The 21,256-nt window shown below is 44.1% G+C and overlaps 1 protein-coding gene across 1 annotated transcript in view; it reads right to left on the reverse strand.

Moving 5' to 3' along the window:
* The window catches only part of AASS (aminoadipate-semialdehyde synthase), a 579,454-nt gene that overhangs the window by 470,671 nt on the left and 87,527 nt on the right, over positions 1 to 21,256 (reverse strand). The window contains exons 5-6 of the mRNA XM_078680774.1: positions 13,442 to 13,509; positions 13,214 to 13,360 (exon numbers count right to left, since the gene is read on the reverse strand). Of these exons, the coding sequence (XP_078536900.1) occupies positions 13,214 to 13,360; positions 13,442 to 13,509 (215 nt within the window). The remainder of the gene's footprint in view (positions 1 to 13,213; positions 13,361 to 13,441; positions 13,510 to 21,256) is intronic.

The raw sequence follows: 21,256 nt of genomic DNA on the forward strand, positions 1-21,256 counted from the left end.
ATAAGGTTTTACAAAAACCATGCCAAAACAAGTCACACATTGACAAAACCAGCAATTTCAGACCTACTGGCTTTGCCAATGCTTGTTTCTTTTTGTTTGCCATAATGTTATTAAAACTGGTTAAACAGATTTTCCACTATGTATATTTTTGGGAGATACTAGCATGCATCAACACATGTCCCTAAATGATGCTGCAAATGACTTTTTGTTTTAAAGCAAAGAAACATCAATCTTGCTTTCAAGCTTCTGCAAATATTTGCATAAAATCAGAGAGCATTCTGCGAGCATTATACATATCCTCATATTGATAAACTTTGAAAACATGTGTACACATTTTTATACTGGAACCACTGTCAGTAGTGCATTCGCAGCTTACAACATTTACTTCGATTTCCCACCCTAATAATAAAGGCTTTAGATTAATTAACCATAAATACAGGTTTGAACAGCATTAGCATATGGGCAAAAAACGTACATTAACTGCTGACAGTGTCCTTCCCTGTTCCATAATGTGGTACTGCAAACTGGCAGCCAAAGGGTTTGTGCTGCAGGGGGTTGGGCTTACTTGTCCCAAGGACAAAATGCACATGAAAACATTTTGCCCTTGACCCCAAACCATATGTCCTGGGCTTCGGGCTATAGGAATTCCACATCCCTGTTCCAAGGTTCTCAAAGGGCTTGTGCATGCTTGCTTCCTGTTAAGAAGTCTCAGGCCCAGATTGCTGAGAATCCTGACTTGCAAAGTAATGCCAAATTCAGTTCCTGGGCCCTTGGAAGTGCAAAATGGTGATCTCAAAGAGAAAATCCACGCATCGACTCCCAGCGCCTGTTTTCTCGACGCATCGCTGCACAAGATCGACGCATCGCCACTACATGCACCAAAGTGTGGATCCCACTGGAAGCATAGAACACAGCTTTCACCATAGGCCGCAGCTCACTGCTGCAGCAAAAATCACCACAGCACGAGTGGCGAGTGCTGTATCACCGGTATACGTGGAACCCGCTCCAACTCTAACACAGGACCTGCTCGGGCTGAAGAAAGGACACAGCACCCTCCTTGCAGCTGTTGTATCGACGTACGGCGTCTAGATTTTGTTGCAGCGTCCCTCGACGCAGACTCTTCATCGACACTGCACTGTAGTAAGGAACCGAGGCAACGTGTCCGAAAACTGATGCATCACCTCCCCTGGCAGTAAGGAACTGACACATCACCTCCTCTGTCAGTAAGGAACCAACGCATCACCTTGCCTGCCTAACAGTAAGAACCGACGCATCCCCTCCTCTGCCAGTAAAGAACTGACGCATCAGCTCCACTGTGTAGTAAGGAACCAACGCATCGCTTTGCTTTTTCAGCACCTTACCTTCCCTGCGCCTTGCAACGTCTTTGATTTTTTTACGCCTCTAAGGTACTTTGTGCATCTATTAATTTCTATGGATTCAATTTGTTTAATCTTTTTTTTCTTTCATTAGTTATTTTCTGATTTTTGTTCTGCCTGATCCCTCTTCTTCACGGTCTGTCCCTTCCCGCGTGAAGTGTCTTTCCGTTTGTTATTTTAATTTTTTTTTAAATGCACTATTTGAAAGCAATGAGCATTTCAAACATTTCCCCAGAAGTGTCATGTCTGTGTCAGTTTGGAAGCGAGAAGGCAAAACCCCTCGATAGGCAGGGATTTTTGCAAATAACAACCCTCTTAAGCAACAAAAAAAAAAATCCCTTTCTCAGGGAAAAACTCAATTGTGAGGGTCTGCCTCTACAAGACATATGTGTCTTACTTAAGAAAATGTATTTGTTAAATTAACCTTTAGGGGTAAAGTCCCACTCTTAGAATAGGCATAAATAGTACTCAGTAGTCACTGGCGAAGGAGAGTCCGCTTCAATTGATACTCTGGCAGCTTTCACCTTTCAAGAGACAATGAAAAGCCCTGTTTTTTTTTAGAATGAGCTGTGTTCTTTATTGGGTGGTCCTGGGTGACAGGGACAGTATCATATACATATCTGACCGACCTCAGTGTCTGCAGAAAACCCTTGACAGATTTGGGGTGGAGATTACATTGTTAATACACAACTAGAATATGAAAATAAGGAATATAGGACAGTGCATGATTGGACTTCAGAAGTGGAAGATAAACTTAAAAAAGAATACTCTGTGTCAAGTCCGGACACAGAAAGCCCATTTCACTAGCTAGTTGGTAAGTAAAGTTATAATTCTCTTTAGGTCACAGGGGCAATTGTTATCTCCAATCCACCCAAACCCCAGCCCCCCTGTTGGAAAATATTTTTTGAAGGGGAAATTATAAATGTAATTGCGGTCTCATTCATTATAGAAGTTTATGGGGGCATTTTGTTGTTTTCGAAATACATGATTTAATGTTATATGTAATCTGGTATCAATTGTGACTTAATGATTACAAATAAGATTTATTTATTCCACAGTTAAATGACTAATGGATTATGTGAGTATGTCTGCTAGCAAATAATATTTAGTCTTGCTAGGTAATGCTGGCACATTTCAACAAACACTTGATCTTGGGAGAGGTGTGGCGCAGCGGCCAGAGAGGCTGACTCCGGAACGCAGGGACATCGGTTCGATCCCTAGCACTGGCGGCAACTCAGCATCATGCGACGGCCCCCAGTGCCTTGAAACCCAGGAGGGGTTATATATTCGCGTATACAAATTATTATTATCTTGTATTCCTGAGTGAACTTTTTGAAGGAAGACATTTAATCAGTAATCCGCACACTGCGAAAATGGCAGAGTTCACATATGTATTGGTTAGTAAAGATCACTAGACGGTTAGGTGTTCCTGTTCATCTGTTGGAATGTTATAAATGTAGATGTCTAATGAATACATTACAATCACCTCAGCGACATGTTCCACACTCCACCTCGGCATTATCCACGCCTTCTACGGATGATACCTATTCCTGCACTCCTGGGCATCCCCCCCAAGAGTTGAGACTGCGTGCCTTCTTGTATAATGTATCTACCGGTTTTAATTTCTAGCACCTTTGCCATTATCTTCACCACCCAAAATCACCTCTAGTATAAACCAAGTTCCATTACACCAGCGGTAAACAACCTGCTTTCCAAGACCAAGGTTGACTCTATACACATTTACAATTAACGTTGCATTATTATAAAGTGATAAAATGCTTGAAACTGTGAAACAAAGGGCCAGATGTATCAAAGGGTTTTACCAATTCTGTGTCTATGGGACAATGTGGTCATATATATGGCCCCAAGTCTTTATAATTACAGACACTCCTAGCTTTCTTCACACTGCAGTATCTTAAAGTCCTGGTTACAAGATTATCCAGAAAATAGCATTTTAAATTGTCTTCTCGCCCGAAACCCGAAAAAGTAAGGAGAAACAACCACACCGATTTCTAGATAGAATACTAGAACAATAAATAAAGTTAGAACATTCAAAATATGTTCATGAAGTGATGCTTAAAAACAGCTGCCCAAACATTAAGACAGTAGAGGGGTCCCAGACAGAGAACAAATAATTACAGTTTCATACAATTATTGCGAAGAAAACAAATAAATGAATGCAAAAAGATTTATTTCAAATTTGCATTGTTACCTTTCATTGGTTGAAATTTCATTAACAATCTTACTACAAAGTTTTATATACGTGCCCACATACACAACATGGAGGGGGGTGAAGTGAGGGAAAGTGCCAAGGTTAAAGTGGGAATAGGGAAATAGTCAGAGTCGTTCGTGACAGGTATTAATCATAAACTCAAAACCAATGTTCATGCGGTTCCTTGAACCAAGGCCCACAATATTATTCTCTTATAGAGTCCAGAGTTTAATTGGTGTAGACCACCTAGCTCGCCTTCAGCTGCTTTAGTGTGGCTTGGGGGTGGGAGTTGGTGAAGATATTATCATCATATTAACGTCTACGTTTCGACCCACAAGACGCGTAGGATAGTAGTCCTTACAACGGGGTCTTCTTCAGGACGGAATGGTTGTGGGTGGGCAACCTCCTAAAGAAATAATTAAAAGATTGTTTAGTACACAACCACCTTGTTGATACATACAAGGCAGGCGGTTAGTTAAAAGAAGGGGGGGAAAAAAGGCGTGTTGTCTGCTAGCCACGAAACATATAGTGTGTCGCACACTATAGTTGGAGATAACCTCCAGAATCATTTAAGTATGGTGTGGACTCACCTAGCACACAGAAGGAGATGAACCAAAATAGATTGTTGGTCCTGATGGTTCCCAAACTTTGTGGTTTTGTTCCTATATAGAGATCACAAAAGAAATCGTAGTCAATGACTAGTATGACAAGAAAAGGCCCAGAGTTTTTCTTTGACCTCTCTTCAGTTTGTCGTAGGTACTATCATCAGGGTTCTAACGGCTAGAATTACCAACCTACCCATTCGTAAACTGTTCGGATGGATGAGAAAAGCCTTCAAGATGCTTGTGTCTACTCTGGAACTGGAGTCTAGTCAGGCAAACGGGACTCCGACGTCTTATTCAACAACCTATTATGAAGTATGATTCAGAAGTTGAGAAAGTCATACTCCATCTATATACACAATACTATCAACAATACGCTTATATTTGCGAGATATTTTTGTGAACCATTAACACCGAGATAATCCTACCTCGATTATCCAATTTAACTTGTACGCTTCTTTTGCTTTCCTGGAAAGGTGGGTTCTATCGCTCATAATTAAGGTAAAGTCGATATAGCAGGCTCGCTGGAGTGCCTGCTTATTCAAAAAACATAATAGTGTTAGTATCCACAATCACAGTTGTTTAAGAAAGCTTCCTAAGTGCATTTCTTACTTGTAAGGCCAACACACACCGCAGCTGAGGTTAAAAAAATATGTCATATCTAGTGTGATCCTCTATATTGTTAACAGAGCCCTGCTACAACATAGACATACTAGAATGCAGGCTACCCCTACTCTAATGTTATAAAACGTTACAATTATTTAGTGAAACTGGGATCCCTAGGGTCTATAGTCTCACCTGGAACCCAGGTCAGAGTTCATTTCAGTTCAGCACATAGGTTGTATAGCATTAAGTCCCCGTGTTGTGTAATTCTAAAAAAATTTGAAAAATCGAGACAAAAGAAGCGAGAGTAAACTATTATTGCCAAATGGGATTTAGTAACCAGAGCGTACTCGAGACAGCATTAAATATGCAGCTCACCTTAATCTACTTGCCACCAATGTATAGGATATCGACGGTGACCATCTACAAAGAAAACAGAGACCGCCCGAATTACTATCAGGCTCATACTGCTTAGTATCGTAATTGCTGTACCACATCGTTTGGCGTCTCACCTGACACCGCCGGTACAGGGCTCGGTAAAGTTCAACAGCCCGTCTCACTCGCGTTCTCACCAGCGTTCGCTCAAAAGGGAAAACTTCCTGGTTGGACAGAGTGGGGCGGGGCCTCCACCCATGATTTTTAAAGGAAACGGAGAAAAGACATGTCTCCACTAACCCGACATGTAAAATAATCGGGAAGCCGGTATTTTAACAAAGGTTCAAAAGATTACCCTTAATTTGAAATAGAGATCTACAAAGGACCATGAAAGTCAGTTTGCACAGCCAATTGCCATAATCGTCATGCTTGAAAAAACGTATACCAGGAACATAGTAGATATAAAAATTCATACAATAGCACCATTAGCATTTAGATTTGTAAGGACCAAATCACATGATAATCAGATTACAGAATCACCATACAAAAACAGCACAGTGTATTATCGTAACAGCGATGAATGACACAGGGCTGACCATCGTGTAATGTATACAGAACCAAGAGCATGGTGGATGGAAAATAGCCCCAAATGCATTAGACTTCTACAAACTAAAACACATGATATTCATAGTATAAAAACATCACAGTGTGTCATTATAACAGTACTAGTTGACAAAGGGGGGACCATCGGGTAATGCGCACAAAACTCACAGGTTAGTGAAAAGCACTACACCTAATGGTAGGAAAAAAGCCCATGACTCACACAGAGAGATAGAAACTTGTAAATTCATAGGTTAGCCAACTGTGCAAAGCTGCTTTCGGATTAATTTAAACCATCTGTTACAGAATTGAAAATATGAATCCACTTCAATTCTCTGACGTTAAGTACACTAGATACATCACCACCCCTGGGGCCTAACGTCACATGTTCAAGAACTGTCCATTCGAGTGTTTCGGGGAGATGGTTTTCTCTTGCACAATGTTCAACTAGTGGTGCCCCGGTGTTTTGCATCTTATGCGGCTGCAATGCGTGAGAAATCTAACTTTCACCCGTTGTTGGGTTTGGCCTACGTATATCAAATTACAAGGGCAAATTATCCCATAAATAACATTTCTGGTGTTACAGTTAGTGTGGGTCTTGTAAGTGTGATGGTGGTTTTTGAACGTGAAATCCTTTGATTGGATGGTTGAGGGACACGCTTTACAGCTACCACATCTAAAGTGTCCGACTATAGGGGATTGTTTCCAACAAGAGGCTAGAATAGGAGCCACTGGGCATTCCAAAAAAGATGATACTACATAGTCTTTCAGACATCTGGCCTTTTTAAAGGCATGCATGGGTACCTCAGGGATTTCCAACTCGTTGCCGATTAGCCCCCAGTATTTATTGATTGTCTTTTTTATTTCGTGGCTTTTTGTTGAAAATGTGGTAACACATATCATACGTTTTCCTTTTTGATCCATGCGCATAGAGGGTTCGAGAAGTGTCTCGCGATGACTAAACCATGCCCTTTTCCTTGAACGTTTGATAAGCCGTTTGGGATAGCCTCTTTCTATTAGGCGTGTCATCAATACATCCGATTGTGCCATGTAGTCCTCTTTCCTGCTGCAGTTCCTCCGGACCCGAAGGAACTGCCCATGCGGTAAATTGTCACGAAGACTACGTGGATGATGACTTGAGTATAGTAACAACGAGTTACGTTCAGCAGGCTTCCTGAAGAGTGTGGTGTACAGTTTCCCTTCTTCCGCTATTATGCTAATATCCAAGAAATCAATCCTGTTGTTGCTGGCTTTCATTGTAAATTGGATATCTTGGGACTGTTGGTTGAGCCATGAATGAAAACTATTCAAATCTACCTCACTTCCATTCCATATGAACACAACGTCATCAATATACCGCATCCACATGCGTATCGATGTTGAAAAGGGTTGAAAAGGGTTGCAGGTATTCATGACAAAGATATTTTCATAAAAGGACATAAACAAAATTGCCAAGTCTGGGGCAAAGGCTGCCCCCATTGCCACGCCCTTTGTTTGCAAGTAAAATACATTTTGAAAAATGAAAAAATTCCTCATCATTGCTATTTTCAACAAAAGGATGATGAAACTGGTAGGTACTTGTACGGGGGCTTCCCGGCTGTCAAGGGCTGCAGTGGCCACCATCAGTGCCTCCTCTTGAGGAATGCTCGTATATAGCGACACTATATCGCACGTTACCAGTAGTTCCTCTTCAGGGTTGAAAGGTTTAGCATCTACCAAGTTGATGACCCTACTAAAGAATTGGCGGCTGAGATTCAAAGGGTAACACAGGAGGGTCTGCAACAAGGCTTCCTTACTGATCACGAGTATCAATATCTGAATCTGAAACATCCTCGCACTCCTACCATATACACCTTACCCAAGGTGCACAAAGACATACAAAATCCCCCAGGACGACCCATCGTCTCCGGGTGTGGTTCCATTTTGGAGCCACTCTGCCGCTATGTGGATTTTTTCCTAAAACCTCTAGCTGAAGCAACTGCCACCTACCTGAGAGATACAACACACGTCATCAACTTGGTAGATGCTAAACCTTTCAACCCTGAAGAGGAACTACTGGTAACGTGCGATATAGTGTCGCTATATACGAGCATTCCTCATATATATATATATATATATATATCTTTGTCATGAATACCTGCAACCCTTTCAACCCTTTTCAACATCAGATACGCATGTGGATGCGGTATATTGATGACGTTGTGTTCATATGGAATGGAAATGAGGTAGATTTGAATAGTTTTCATTCATGGCTCAACCAACAGTCCCAAGATATCCAATTTACAATGAAAGCCAGCAACAACAGGATTGATTTCTTGGATATTAGCATAATAGCGGAAGAAGGGAAACTGTACACCACACTCTTCAGGAAGCCTGCTGAACGTAACTCGTTGTTACTATACTCAAGTCATCATCCACGTAGTCTTCGTGACAATTTACCGCATGGGCAGCTCCTTCGGGTCCGGAGGAACTGCAGCAGGAAAGAGGACTACATGGCACAATCGTATGTATTGATGACACGCCTAATAGAAAGAGGCTATCCCAAACGGCTTATCAAACGTTCAAGGAAAAGGGCATGGTTTAGTCATCGCGAGACACTTCTCGAACCCTCTATGCGCATGGATCAAAAAGGAAAACGTATGATATGTGTTACCACATTTTCAACAAAAAGCCACGAAATAAAAAAGACAATCAATAAATACTGGGGGCTAATCGGCAACGAGTTGGAAATCCCTGAGGTACCCATGCATGCCTTTAAAAAGGCCAGATGTCTGAAAGACTATGTAGTATCATCTTTTTTGGAATGCCCAGTGGCTCCTACTCTAGCCTCTTGTTGGAAACAATCCCCTGTAGTCGGACACTTTAGATGTGGTAGCTGTAAAGCGTGTCCCTCAACCATCCAATCAAAGGATTTCACGTTCAAAAACCACCATCACACTTACAAGACCCACACTAACTGTTACACCAGAAATGTTATTTATGGGATAATTTTCCCTTGTAATTTGATATACGTAGGCCAAACCCAACAACGGGTGAAAGTTAGATTTCTCACGCATTGCAGCCGCATAAGATGCAAAACACCGGGGGCACCACTAGTTGAACATTGTGCAAGAGAAAACCATCTCCCTGAAACACTCGAATGGGCAGTTCTTGAACATGTGACGTTAGGCCCCAGGGGTGGTGATGTATCTAGTGTACTTAACGTCAGAGAATTGAAGTGGATTCATATTTTCAATTCTGTAACAGATGGTTTAAATGAATCCGAAAGCAGCTTTGCACAGTTGGCTAACTTATGAATTTACAAGTTTCTATCTCTCTGTGTGAGTCATAGGCTTTTTGCCTGCCATTAGGTGTAGTGCTTTTCACTAACCTGTGAGTTTTGTGCGCATTACCCGATGGTCCCCCCTTTGTCAACTAGTACTGTTATAATGACACACTGTGATGTTTTTATACTATGAATATCATGTGTTTTAGTTTGTAGAAGTCTAATGCATTTGGGGCTATTTTCCATCCACCATGCTCTTGGTTCTGTATACATTACACGATGGTCAGCCCTGTGTCATTCATCGCTGTTACGATAATACACTGTGCTGTTTTTGTATGGTGATTCTGTAATCTGATTATCATGTGATTTGGTCCTTACAAATCTAAATGCTAATGGTGCTATTGTATGAATTTTTATATCTACTATGTTCCTGGTATACGTTTTTTCAAGCATGACGATTATGGCAATTGGCTGTGCAAACTGACTTTCATGGTCCTTTGTAGATCTCTATTTCAAATTAAGGGTAATCTTTTGAACCTTTGTTAAAATACCGGCATCCCGATTATTTTACATGTCGGGTTAGTGGAGACATGTCTTTTCTCCGTTTCCTTTAAAAATCATGGGTGGAGGCCCCGCCCCACTCTGTCCAACCAGGAAGTTTTCCCTGTTGAGCGAACGCTGGTGAGAACGCGAGTGAGACGGGCTGTTGAACTTTACCGAGCCCTGTACCGGCGGTGTCAGGTGAGACGCCAAACGATGTGGTACAGCAATTACGATACTAAGCAGTATGAGCCTGATAGTAATTCGGGCGGTCTCTGTTTTCTTTGTAGATGGTCACCGTCGATATCCTATACATTGGTGGCAAGTAGATTAAGGTGAGCTGCATATTTAATGCTGTCTCGAGTACGCTCTGGTTACTAAATCCCATTTGGCAATAATAGTTTACTCTCGCTTCTTTTGTCTCGATTTTTCAATTTTTTTTAGAATTACACAACACGGGGACTTAATGCTATACAACCTATGTGCTGAACTGAAATGAACTCTGACCTGGGTTCCAGGTGAGACTATAGACCCTAGGGATCCCAGTTTCACTAAATAATTGTAACGTTTTATAACATTAGAGTAGGGGTAGCCTGCATTCTAGTATGTCTATGTTGTAGCAGGGCTCTGTTAACAATATAGAGGATCACACTAGATATGACATATTTTTTTAACCTCAGCTGCGGTGTGTGTTGGCCTTACAAGTAAGAAATGCACTTAGGAAGCTTTCTTAAACAACTGTGATTGTGGATACTAACACTAGTATGTTTTTTGAATAAGCAGGCACTCCAGCGAGCCTGCTATATCGACTTTACCTTAATTATGAGCGATAGAACCCACCTTTCCAGGAAAGCAAAAGAAGCGTACAAGTTAAATTGGATAATCGAGGTAGGATTATCTCGGTGTTAATGGTTCACAAAAATATCTCGCAAATATAAGCGTATTGTTGATAGTATTGTGTATATAGATGGAGTATGACTTTCTCAACTTCTGAATCATACTTCATAATAGGTTGTTGAATAAGACGTCGGAGTCCCGTTTGCCTGACTAGACTCCAGTTCCAGAGTAGACACAAGCATCTTGAAGGCTTTTCTCATCCATCCGAACAGTTTACGAATGGGTAGGTTGGTAATTCTAGCCGTTAGAACCCTGATGATAGTACCTACGACAAACTGAAGAGAGGTCAAAGAAAAACTCTGGGCCTTTTCTTGTCATACTAGTCATTGACTACGATTTCTTTTGTGATCTCTATATAGGAACAAAACCACAAAGTTTGGGAACCATCAGGACCAACAATCTATTTTGGTTCATCTCCTTCTGTGTACTAGGTGAGTCCACACCATACTTAAATGATTCTGGAGGTTATCTCCAACTATAGTGTGCGACACACTATATGTTTCGTGGCTAGCAGACAACACGCCTTTTTTTCCCCCCCTTCTTTTAACTAACCGCCTGCCTTGTATGTATCAACAAGGTGGTTGTGTACTAAACAATCTTTTAATTATTTCTTTAGGAGGTTGCCCACCCACAACCATTCCGTCCTGAAGAAGACCCCATTGTAAGGACTACTATCCTACGCGTCTTGTGGGTCGAAACGTAGACGTTAATATGATGATAATATCTTCACCAACTCCCACCCCCAAGCTAGACTAAAGCAGCTGAAGGCGAGCTAGGTGGTCTACACCAATTAAACTCTGGACTCTATAAGAGCATAATATTGTGGGCCTTGGTTCAAGGAACCGCATGAACATTGGTTTTGAGTTTATGATTAATACCTGTCACGAACGACTCTGACTATTTCCCTATTCCCACTTTAACCTTGGCACTTTCCCTCACTTCACCCCCCTCCATGTTGTGTATGTGGGCACGTATATAAAACTTTGTAGTAAGATTGTTAATGAAATTTCAACCAATGAAAGGTAACAATGCAAATTTGAAATAAATCTTTTTGCATTCATTTATTTGTTTTCTTCGCAATAATTGTATGAAACTGTAATTATTTGTTCTCTGTCTGGGACCCCTCTTGTGTATACTACTTAATTATCCAGGTCCCTTGACTGTACTGGGTTTAACCCTTTGTGTGTAACCCAAACATTAAGACAAGCAGGCATGGTCAAGGGAGACAGGACCTAAGCAAGTCAGTCAGCCAATCTATATTTATTTACAAGGCCTATATCATGAAATAATATGCACATCACAATGTCTGCAAAAGAATAAAATACATCCAATTCATTCATTTTATAAACAAAAAGGGTATGCACAACAATAACCTCTCAAGCAGTGACATTACAATTTCATTACTTTAATGGAAGAAATGTGCGAACTCAAGGCAAACTTACAGAGTAATAAAATGCACCCTTTACACACAAGTTTGAACATATTAATAATTAATTCAGTTGAAAAATTTAAAAATTCCCATAAAAATCAATATTTGTACTCTGATACCACAGATCGTCCTTACCATATAAGCCCCTTCACTATATACGAGGCTTTAAAATTTGCGTTTGTGTATGAGTTGAATATATCGAGCAATTGACACCACAAAATCAAACTGCTTAATTTAGAAAAAAGGGCTTACTCCATGCATTAAAAAGAGGGGGCAAAAGACACACAATTGATGGACGGAATAAAGAACAAATCAAAACATTCACCCCAGTCAAGAGATCTGGGTTAAATCCATTATTCTTGCCACCCCAGTTTAGACCTGGCCATATACATATCAGTCTTGACCGTGTGCCTCATGGGAACAGTCCAGCCCAAACTGCCAAGCTAGGTCCTCCCTGGACTGGAAACAAGCATCCTGGGACCGGTTTCGGGATTCACTCCTCTTCAGCCAGGCTAGCTGGATTCCAGTGGCACAGTGAGACCGGGACCCATGTCTGGGCATACCTGGCGCCCTTAGGGCGAGAAAGCAAAAGACACCTAATTGTTGGACGGAGTGCAGTACAAATCAAAACATTCACCCCCAGTCAAGAGATCTGGGTTAAATCCATCTTTCTTTTGCTCACCATGCCACCCTAGTTTAGAGCTGGCCAGGCTTGGCGCACTTAGGGCAAGAAAGCAAAAGACACACAATTGATGGCTTGGCAGTTTGGGCTGGACTGTTCCCAAGAGGCACAGGGTCAAGACTGATGTGCATACGGCTGGGTTCAAACTGGAATGGCATGGTGAGCAAAAAACGATGGATTTAGGCCCAGATCTCTGTACTGGGGTGAATGTATGACATTGGTCTGCATTCTGTCCATCAACTGTTGTTTTTGCATCAAAAAGAGGGGGGCGCAGGAACTGTTTTCCCCCCACTTAGGAAGAGGGTTCAATCTAGTAACAAATGGGCAAAGGAATACTTCATTTATTAAGTGGAGAAACAGTAGCCAATACTTAAGCAAGTCACAACAGGTGTGATATCCTTGTATTTTTTACTTCCCGTTTTCAAAAATGAAATAACTGAAAGTTCTATCTGTTCAACAACTAGGACTATTGAAAACAGAGCGTGAACATAGTAGAGTTTGCTTGATTGCATAACAATGAACATGTGGAACTCAAAATCTTTCTACTAAATTATTACCCCAAATTAAAGCCCTGAATTAAAAAGCTTCATTTTCATTTAGGATATGAGTTAGCAGTGAATTAAAAGGCTTACCTTAGAGACATTCCCAGTGCCTGTAAAAACAAACGTAATGGGTCCAATTGACTTTGGCATCAAACCCAGGGCTATTTCATACCCGGCGTCCCGCACCGCTTGAACAGCCTGGCTGCTGTTTCTGTAGTTATGTGCCATGCCAATATGCTGGAATTAGATACACCTTTGTTAGAAACTAAGAGAATAGTTTTCATACACTAACCACTCAAATATTTTAAGAAAGTTTACCATAAAAGGAGTGTGATGTCCCAACGCAAGAAACCGCAACCCCAGTCCATGTAAAATATTGATCATGCCTGTAATAGAGAATTGCACATTCTAGTAAGAATAACTATGTGACAGTACATCATTAGGAGTCTATAGCACACACACAGGAATCAAGAACAATATAGAAGACATTTTGAATATACAAACTGAGGCTTTAAGATTGTGGCTATGATCTGCCTAAATTGGGCTGCTGATTGACCAGGTGAATACATCTTGGTATAGGTGTATTGATACATTTTGTTTTCAAAGCCTACGGTAAACAAAAAAGATTAAAGATAGTTTTAAAAAATAGGACACAGGGTTCTCTAAACACAAGCCCATTGTGAACCACAAGAACATGGCCTAGGTCTGAAGAAGTAGGTCAGTGCAGTCTTAGCTGGGGTAACAGGGAAAAATGGTTAATGGCCTGTGTGTCAATGATGGGTTTTATGAAGCTAAAGCGAGGACCATCACAAGTTGTAATGGATCTGCAAGACTTAGTGAACCGGTTATCCAAGCAAAGCACCCTATTATGTGGGTCTCCTACCAGCAGTATCACAATATAAGTCGCTAAATGGAAGTATCTAGGTCCTTACCTCAGACAGGGATACAACCAAAAGACCTAGTGTAAGAACTGGGAGTATGAGCTGAGAGGATAAATATCCACATCAAGTAATAACCACAACCTTTGTTAGGGTGAAGCAGTAAAGTCATTAGATTAACCTGCACTCAACCCACTGGTAGCTATGAAAGAGAGGACACAGGCTTAAATTAGAGGCAGTGTGTAAAGAATGTATGCCTTAACAGTACTAAAGTCAAAACACAACAAAAGGAAAATCCCACAACAATTTTGACACAAAGTACATTTTAATAAATAAAATGTCACCAAAACAACAACCTAAATCTAATAAAGAAAACCAGAGTAACTCATTTGTAAAGTTCAAACATCAAAATAATACCCAAAAGTTAAGTGCCAAGTGCTAACCACGGTCATCTGTGTTGTTGTACTGGACTAGTAACTAGCCACAAGTTAAGGTCAACCAAGATGGAGCACGCAACAGATACAGAAACCAGGTTCAACCCAGTCAGAAAGTTTACCTTTGGACTTGGTCTCTGAGATTAAGTAAAAAACATTCAGCTGAGCAAGGCAGCAGGGTGCAGCTGAGGATGGCTAAAAGTCGTCGTATAGCTGCTGGATAAGGTCTCAGTGAAGCTGTAGACTTTTGGCAGGGAAGCTCCAAGTGGAATAAATTTGAATTTTGTGTTTATATTAGTTCCCTCGCCGGCCAGGCACTCATGGCACTTTTGTCTGCTGTAGATTTCGACATTTGGACTGAACTTTTTTGGAACGCTCATTCTTTCAATGGGGCAAGGCTGCAGGCAATAGCCAAAATGGGCTCCACAAGACCGGATATCTTTTCCATGCAGTCCTGTTGAATTGGATTTCCTGCTGCAGAAAAGCTCTGATTTGAAGCAACCGGAATCTTTTGCCCAACGGCAACACACCTTTGTTGGATTGGCTTGGCAAGTTGGTCCCGGTCCTCCAGAGGTCTTTGGAGCTAAAAGGTTTTGCAGTCCTAAATTTCAGGATAAGTTAGGATTACAATTTGACGCTGTCAAGGGTCCAAGACTTTGGTGACAGCCCTTGGAGGTAAAGGCTCACCCCAGCAGAGGCCAGCAGCAGGGTCCCAGGGCAGGTGCAGTCAGAACTGGTCAACCAGGCAGTTGCAAAAAGGCCTCTTGCAGGGTTTTGTGTCCCTGTAGCCTAAACAGCAGGTCAGCTGTATGACCCTTAGAGTCCACTTATTTGTCCTAGGTACAAGAGGGAGTGCAGATCCAGTCTTGTAGGCTCTTTTCAGACAACAGAGCCAGTCTTTTTCTGTTCTTCCACAGGTCAAGCAAGTGTTCTGAGGAGGGTATGATACCTGGCACCAGCCTTTAAGTGGGCAGGGACTCCTGGCCCCTCTCACACCAATTGGGGAAATGTTCCCAGGGGCAACCCTACCCACTTTTTAGCACTGCCTTTGTGCCCTATTGCAAACAATGCCACAGTGCTCTTCTCTGCCTAAATCCAGGATGGTGAAATGAGCAACCCTACTTATGTGGCCACTCTAAACCAGTTCAGAAGGCAGCTCCTCTCCCACTAGGACTACTGCCTGCTTGACTGGGAAAACAAAGAAGGTACCTGCCCAGGTATCGGCTAACATTTGCCTGTGTCAAGCTAGGACTTTTTGAAGCTAATAAATTTCATGGGCACAGCCAAAATGGAAATGGTCATCCTGCCGGAGGAACTGAACACATCCCCACACCCAAGGCCTTTATTTTAGCTCTGGGATCATGTTCACATCTCATCAAGGGGGGCTATTCAGCTCCTTAAGTGACAGTTGCAAATGGGCTTCTTTAGGCATGGAAAAAGTAACTTTCTAAAAGAACCTTTCCAAAAAATTGTATTAACAATTCAACTTCACCAGCGAATTGAGCTTGTAATAAATATTTCGAATATCACAAATTACATTTGTCGCTGTTTCCCAGCCAGAGATAACATTATTAATTTTAATAATGTATCCCAATTGTTTCCTATGGAACTGCCAACCCTGCTACAGTACAAATACTGCAGTGGATGGCACAATGGGTGCTGTAGGCCACTTGTGACGTTTAACTTACAGCTCCTTGGTACCAGTTTTATAGCAAGTATTAGGGCCTTACAGGGAAGGTATATGGGCCAATCAGTGGTATGGCATTTTCATTATGTTGAAAGGGGAGCATAGACACGCTACCACTGGTTAGCAGGGGTAAAGTGGACAGAGTTCTAGAGTCAGCAAAAACAGTCAAGGCAAAATATGAGAGTACACCATACAAAGGATATTAATTTTCAACACCTAGGTTACATGCGTATGTGTTTTGAAAATTAGTGGATCATCAGGAGGGAAGGATTTAGAAAGATTGAATACATCCCATAGAGCAAGCTGCACTGGCTGAGTTCACCATAGCACTTTCACTGTAAAGGCCAAAAGAGATCAATAACAACAAGAAACACATTTACTTTCGTCCACATCCAAAAGCTCCTTCTCTTGCCTTCCATATTTATTCCCCAACCTGAGCCATTCTGGATGTCACTGGATATCACACTACAGGATTGCACTACTGAATATTGACTCCCCCAGAATTTTGTGGTACAATAATGTACAGGACGGAACACTGAAGGATAATATATCAAAAGGTATGTGCAATAGGGAAGTATAGGTGAGTATTCCCAACTCCACATCTACAGATCTTAAATATATATCTACAATGTAGCTACATATAGATTGACTAAGGTATAGAAAATCTAGACTTAACTTGTCTTTCTGATGGATACTTCTAACCAAAGATTCCCGATTTTTTTAATAGATACAAAAAATACTCCAAAAGTATAGGCTCTGTGGAATGTCTCACACCAAAATGTCCTGCAGGTCCAAATGGGCAGAGTGTCCCTCCAGACAGACATGGCTATCAATGTAGTAGCGCTTTGTGAACATGTGAACGAACGCCCATGTAGTAGTCTGACAGATGTCAAAGGCAGACACTCCACATCCCAACATCGTTTTAGCTGAATTGGCCCTGGTAAAATGAGCCCTCTAGGGGCTACTTCTTAGCCAGCGCACAGCAGATTTTGATGCAGAGGACTATTCACCTTGAAATGGTTCTTTTCTATACTGCCTTACCCTTTGCTCCTGCAAATCCAACAAGGAGCTGATCGTTCACTCAATGGTCCTTGGTTTTGTCAAGGTTAAAGCTCAAAGCTCTTTTGGAATCCAAACAATGGAGTCTTTTTTCCTCTTTCGAGGGATACGGTGGAGCAAATAATGGCAGAAAGGTGATGGATTGTTGGAAGGGCATCATAATCTTGAGCATAAATGTCGCCCTAGTCTTTAGCTTCGGTTTGTCTGGAAAAAAGATGGTATGTGGCTGCTGCAACTCACTCATGCGACAAACTGATGTTATAGGTATGAGAAAGCCTGTTTTTAGAGTCAGACGGCACAGACGACAACTGTACATTGGTTCAAATGGTGTACACTTCAAGTATGTGAGAACCTGGTTAAGGTCTCGCTGAAGCATCACAAGTGGTTTAGGTGAGAAAATGTGGAGGAAACCTTTAAAATGATTTACAACTGGTAATTTGAACAACAATGGTTTATGCTGTAAATATAAAAAGGCTGATAAGGGGCGAGGAGCCACGCACAAGACCAAGATGGCCGTGTGAGGGTTCGGCTCCGTCAACCCCTTCCTCCAATGCCAGTATCCTGAAATAGAACCCCGCCGGCGGGCAGCCAAACTCAAGCGGCGCTGATAGAGGTGCTCCCGGACCCCCTATGAGGTATAGAACCGGAGCTGCACCGATCGGCAACCTGCGGTCTGCTTGCCCCCTCCCTCCCCCCCAAGCCGGGGACCCGCGCGTAGACTGCGGTCGACCCAGAGTTGGTAAACACCGGGGCCGAATACCGAAGGTCGCCGGTCCGGCCCCCGAACTGCGGACTTGGAGACAGTTGTCGGAGTCGCGGGGGACGTGGCGCTGAGGCGACCCGATTGCAGCGGAGAAGCCCCCGACCCCGCGCGGAAGCCCCGAACTATCTGGGCACCGGAGAGAGAGAGAGAGATAACGAAGGTCCGCCCTGCGCGGTACTGGGAAAGCATGCGGGTGAGCCCCGCCATCGAAGTGGAGCTCCGATCCGGCTCCCAGCCTGTGAAGACCCAGTGCGGAGACAACATGCGGCGAGGGGCGCTGGGGGCATGTGTCGGCCAGCTGCGTGGCCCCACATTTGCAGAGGGGTACGAGTCCACACAGAGAGTGGCCGCCGGAGGCGGAGAATTAGAGTCCCCGAGGGCTACACCAGTGTAGAGTGGAAGGGAGACCGACAGTGACCGATGCACTTGGGCGAGGTGCCCAGATTAGACTCCTGTGCAGAAGCAGTCGTCCCCAATGAGGTACTTTGGTGCACCATCGGGTCTTGGTGGGTGAAGGCGGCAGTGGAGAGACACACTTTCTGCAGCTAGCTGCTGTATGCTGGACTGTCCACTAGTTCCTGCGCGCCGTACCACAGATATTGCCAGCGAGGCACTTCGCGGGCGGGGCGGCGGCCGTGCGGCCTCTGGAGTGTCTGGCCGCGGGGCGATTACCGGTCTTGACCCACCCATGCTATTTCCCATTGGAGAAACGACGCAGGTGTTCGCCTGCGGTTGGGGTGGAGTGCCCTTGTGGTGGCGGGCTGGCGGCTGCTTTGCGGAGGGACCGTCGATGCCACCGGAGTTGAAGTGCAAGGTGGTGTTCCTGCATGCTCCCTGAACTGTGACAGCCTCCATTAACATTGGACATCTGTTCTGTGCGGGAGTGTCGACAGTCAAGAGACGGCCTGGGATCACGAGGCGGGCCTGAGGCACTGGACCCTGGTGGAGTTCTCATATTTTGGGAGTGAGGAAAAGGGGTGATCTGCGTCTCGATGGTGACTAAACCAGACGCGGACAAGGCCCTGCCCCAATCCTCTAGGGGGCTGAAAAGTGTTCAGTCGAACAAACTGGACCACTATGCCGAAAGGCTCCCCTACAGACTCGAGTCGGACCCCATCGGCGGGCGGAGCTGCCTTGGGCTCTCCTGCGGAACCCAATCTTGTCGACGTCATGGCGGCCATAAACGGAGTCTAATCATCCTTGGGTTCCAAAATGAAAGCGTTGGACAACAAGCTGGACACAGTCACAATCGAGGCCAACCTGATACGAGCGGATCTCACCAAGGCAAGCGAAAAAGTTAGATCACTCGACATCAAGACCACCAGCCTAATCGACGATGTGTCCTTGTTGCAACAGGAGGTGCGTGATCTTAAAGCTTCCAGGGACTAGACCGACCGGAAGCTTGACGAATACGAAGGAAGGGCTAGGCGCAACAATATACGCATCCTTGGGGTCCCCAAGTGAGCGAAGGCTCCGGCGCCAGACCTTTTTGTGGAGGATATCGTCCTCAACTACCTCAAGCCGAAAGATCTGAGCAACCTCTTTAGGATCGAGCGGGCCCATAGGGTGCCGGGGGGGGGGGGGGGGGGGGGGGAGGCCGAGGCCTGGGTACTGAATTTCCGCAAAAGAGATATGATCCTGCAGGCGGCTCGAGGGGGGGCCCGCTGCGATATGAAAACGCCACGCTTTCCTTTTTCCCAGACTTCACCCAGATGGTGCAGAAACAACGTCAAAGTTTTCTTCAGGTGAAGAAGAAACTTAGGGACAAGGGACTTAAATACGCCATGATGTACCCGACTCGTCTACATGTGGAAACCGGAGGAAAGGCCTGGTTTTTCGATAACCCCGAGGTGGCATCGGATTGGGTTGACAGCAGACACTCGAATGAGCAGGAGGGACAAGACCGAGGTGGAGGAGAGGGGCAGCAGGAGCAGGAGTACTGGGGCCACTGAACGTACTAGCGGAATTTGGTCTGTCAGTTGGTGAGGCTGATCTGCAGCTAGTTTATTAGCTTTATGTTGACAGTTAGACAGCTGTGGGCTGCCCTGGGTTCCGAAACGATGGTAATTGGGGGTTGGGAGGGTCGGGGTTTTGGGTCTCCTCCCCGGTAGTACCTTTAGTTAATTGTAGGTTAGTTATTGGGCGACAGGCACACTGCTAGTTGGGGATGGGCGTCAGTCATATGCAGGGGTGCAGGGTGGGAGTTCAATTTGACAGGGTTTACATGTATCGATGGTTTATTGCATGCAGAATTGATAGCACAATGTGGTTTTTTTCTGTTCTTTTTTTACATCAGGAGGCAATGTAATGACAATGAGGATTCCATATCAATAGAATGTCGAATGTTAGACGAGGGTCGGGGATTAATGTGATTAGCTGGAACGTAAACGGCCTTGGTAATAAAATTAAGAGGGGAATGGTTGGCCAATTGATTCAATGCCATTCCCCTGACGTGTGCTGCTACAGGAGGCCCATCTTGTTGGCAAATGCTGCATGGCCCTCAGTAAAGGGGGTATAAATTGGCTGCACACGCTGGATTTACTACGGGTCTAAGGGGGTTGGTGTATTGGTGAAGAACTCCTTTCCCCTGCATGTTCAAGCTACTTGGGTTGACCAACGGGGCCGATACGTTGGGGTGTCGGGGCAGTGGGAAGGGAGAATGGTTACTCTCATCTCCGTGTATGTCCCGCCCGGCCTCCAATCCGATACCTTCAGGGACCTGAGCGCCATTTTCCTGACTTTGCCGCTGGGCCTCTTAGTAATAGGGGGAGACTTTAATGCAGTGGTGGATGGCGAGGTGCACAGACACCCGGCTCGGGCCCTACAGCCGGCGCAGCGGTGGCTTTCCGGAATTTTAGAAATGACGGGATTGGTGGATGGGCGGAGGGTGCGTACTCCTTCTGGGGTGCGCTACACACACGTATCGGCGGCTCACCATAGGCTTTCCGGAATTGATTATGTGCTGGTACCAGCGGCGCAGGCCGCCATGATTCGGGGAGTGCGCCATCTGGGGAGAGGAATCTCTGATCACTCCCCAAATTTGCTTCACCTGGAGATGGGGCAAATGGATGTAGGCAGAGTAGCTCCTATTAATGCTTGGCACCTGAAAGACCCCGCCACCAAGAAAGACATAGTCCAAATCATGGAGAGATATTTCGAAGAAAACGTAGCTACGGTCGACTCGTTATTCGGGGGGAGGTTATCTCCCTGCTGGTGGGTAAAAAAAAGGCACAGACAGGCTGACATCGAGAGGGCTGAGGCGGCGGTGGAGAGGCTGGAGGGGGAGGTTTCCAGGGCGACAACCCGAGGGTG

The sequence above is a fragment of the Lissotriton helveticus genome, chromosome 1_1 (genome assembly GCF_964261635.1).
Source record: "Lissotriton helveticus chromosome 1_1, aLisHel1.1, whole genome shotgun sequence".
Classification (NCBI taxonomy): Eukaryota; Metazoa; Chordata; class Amphibia; order Caudata; family Salamandridae; genus Lissotriton; species Lissotriton helveticus.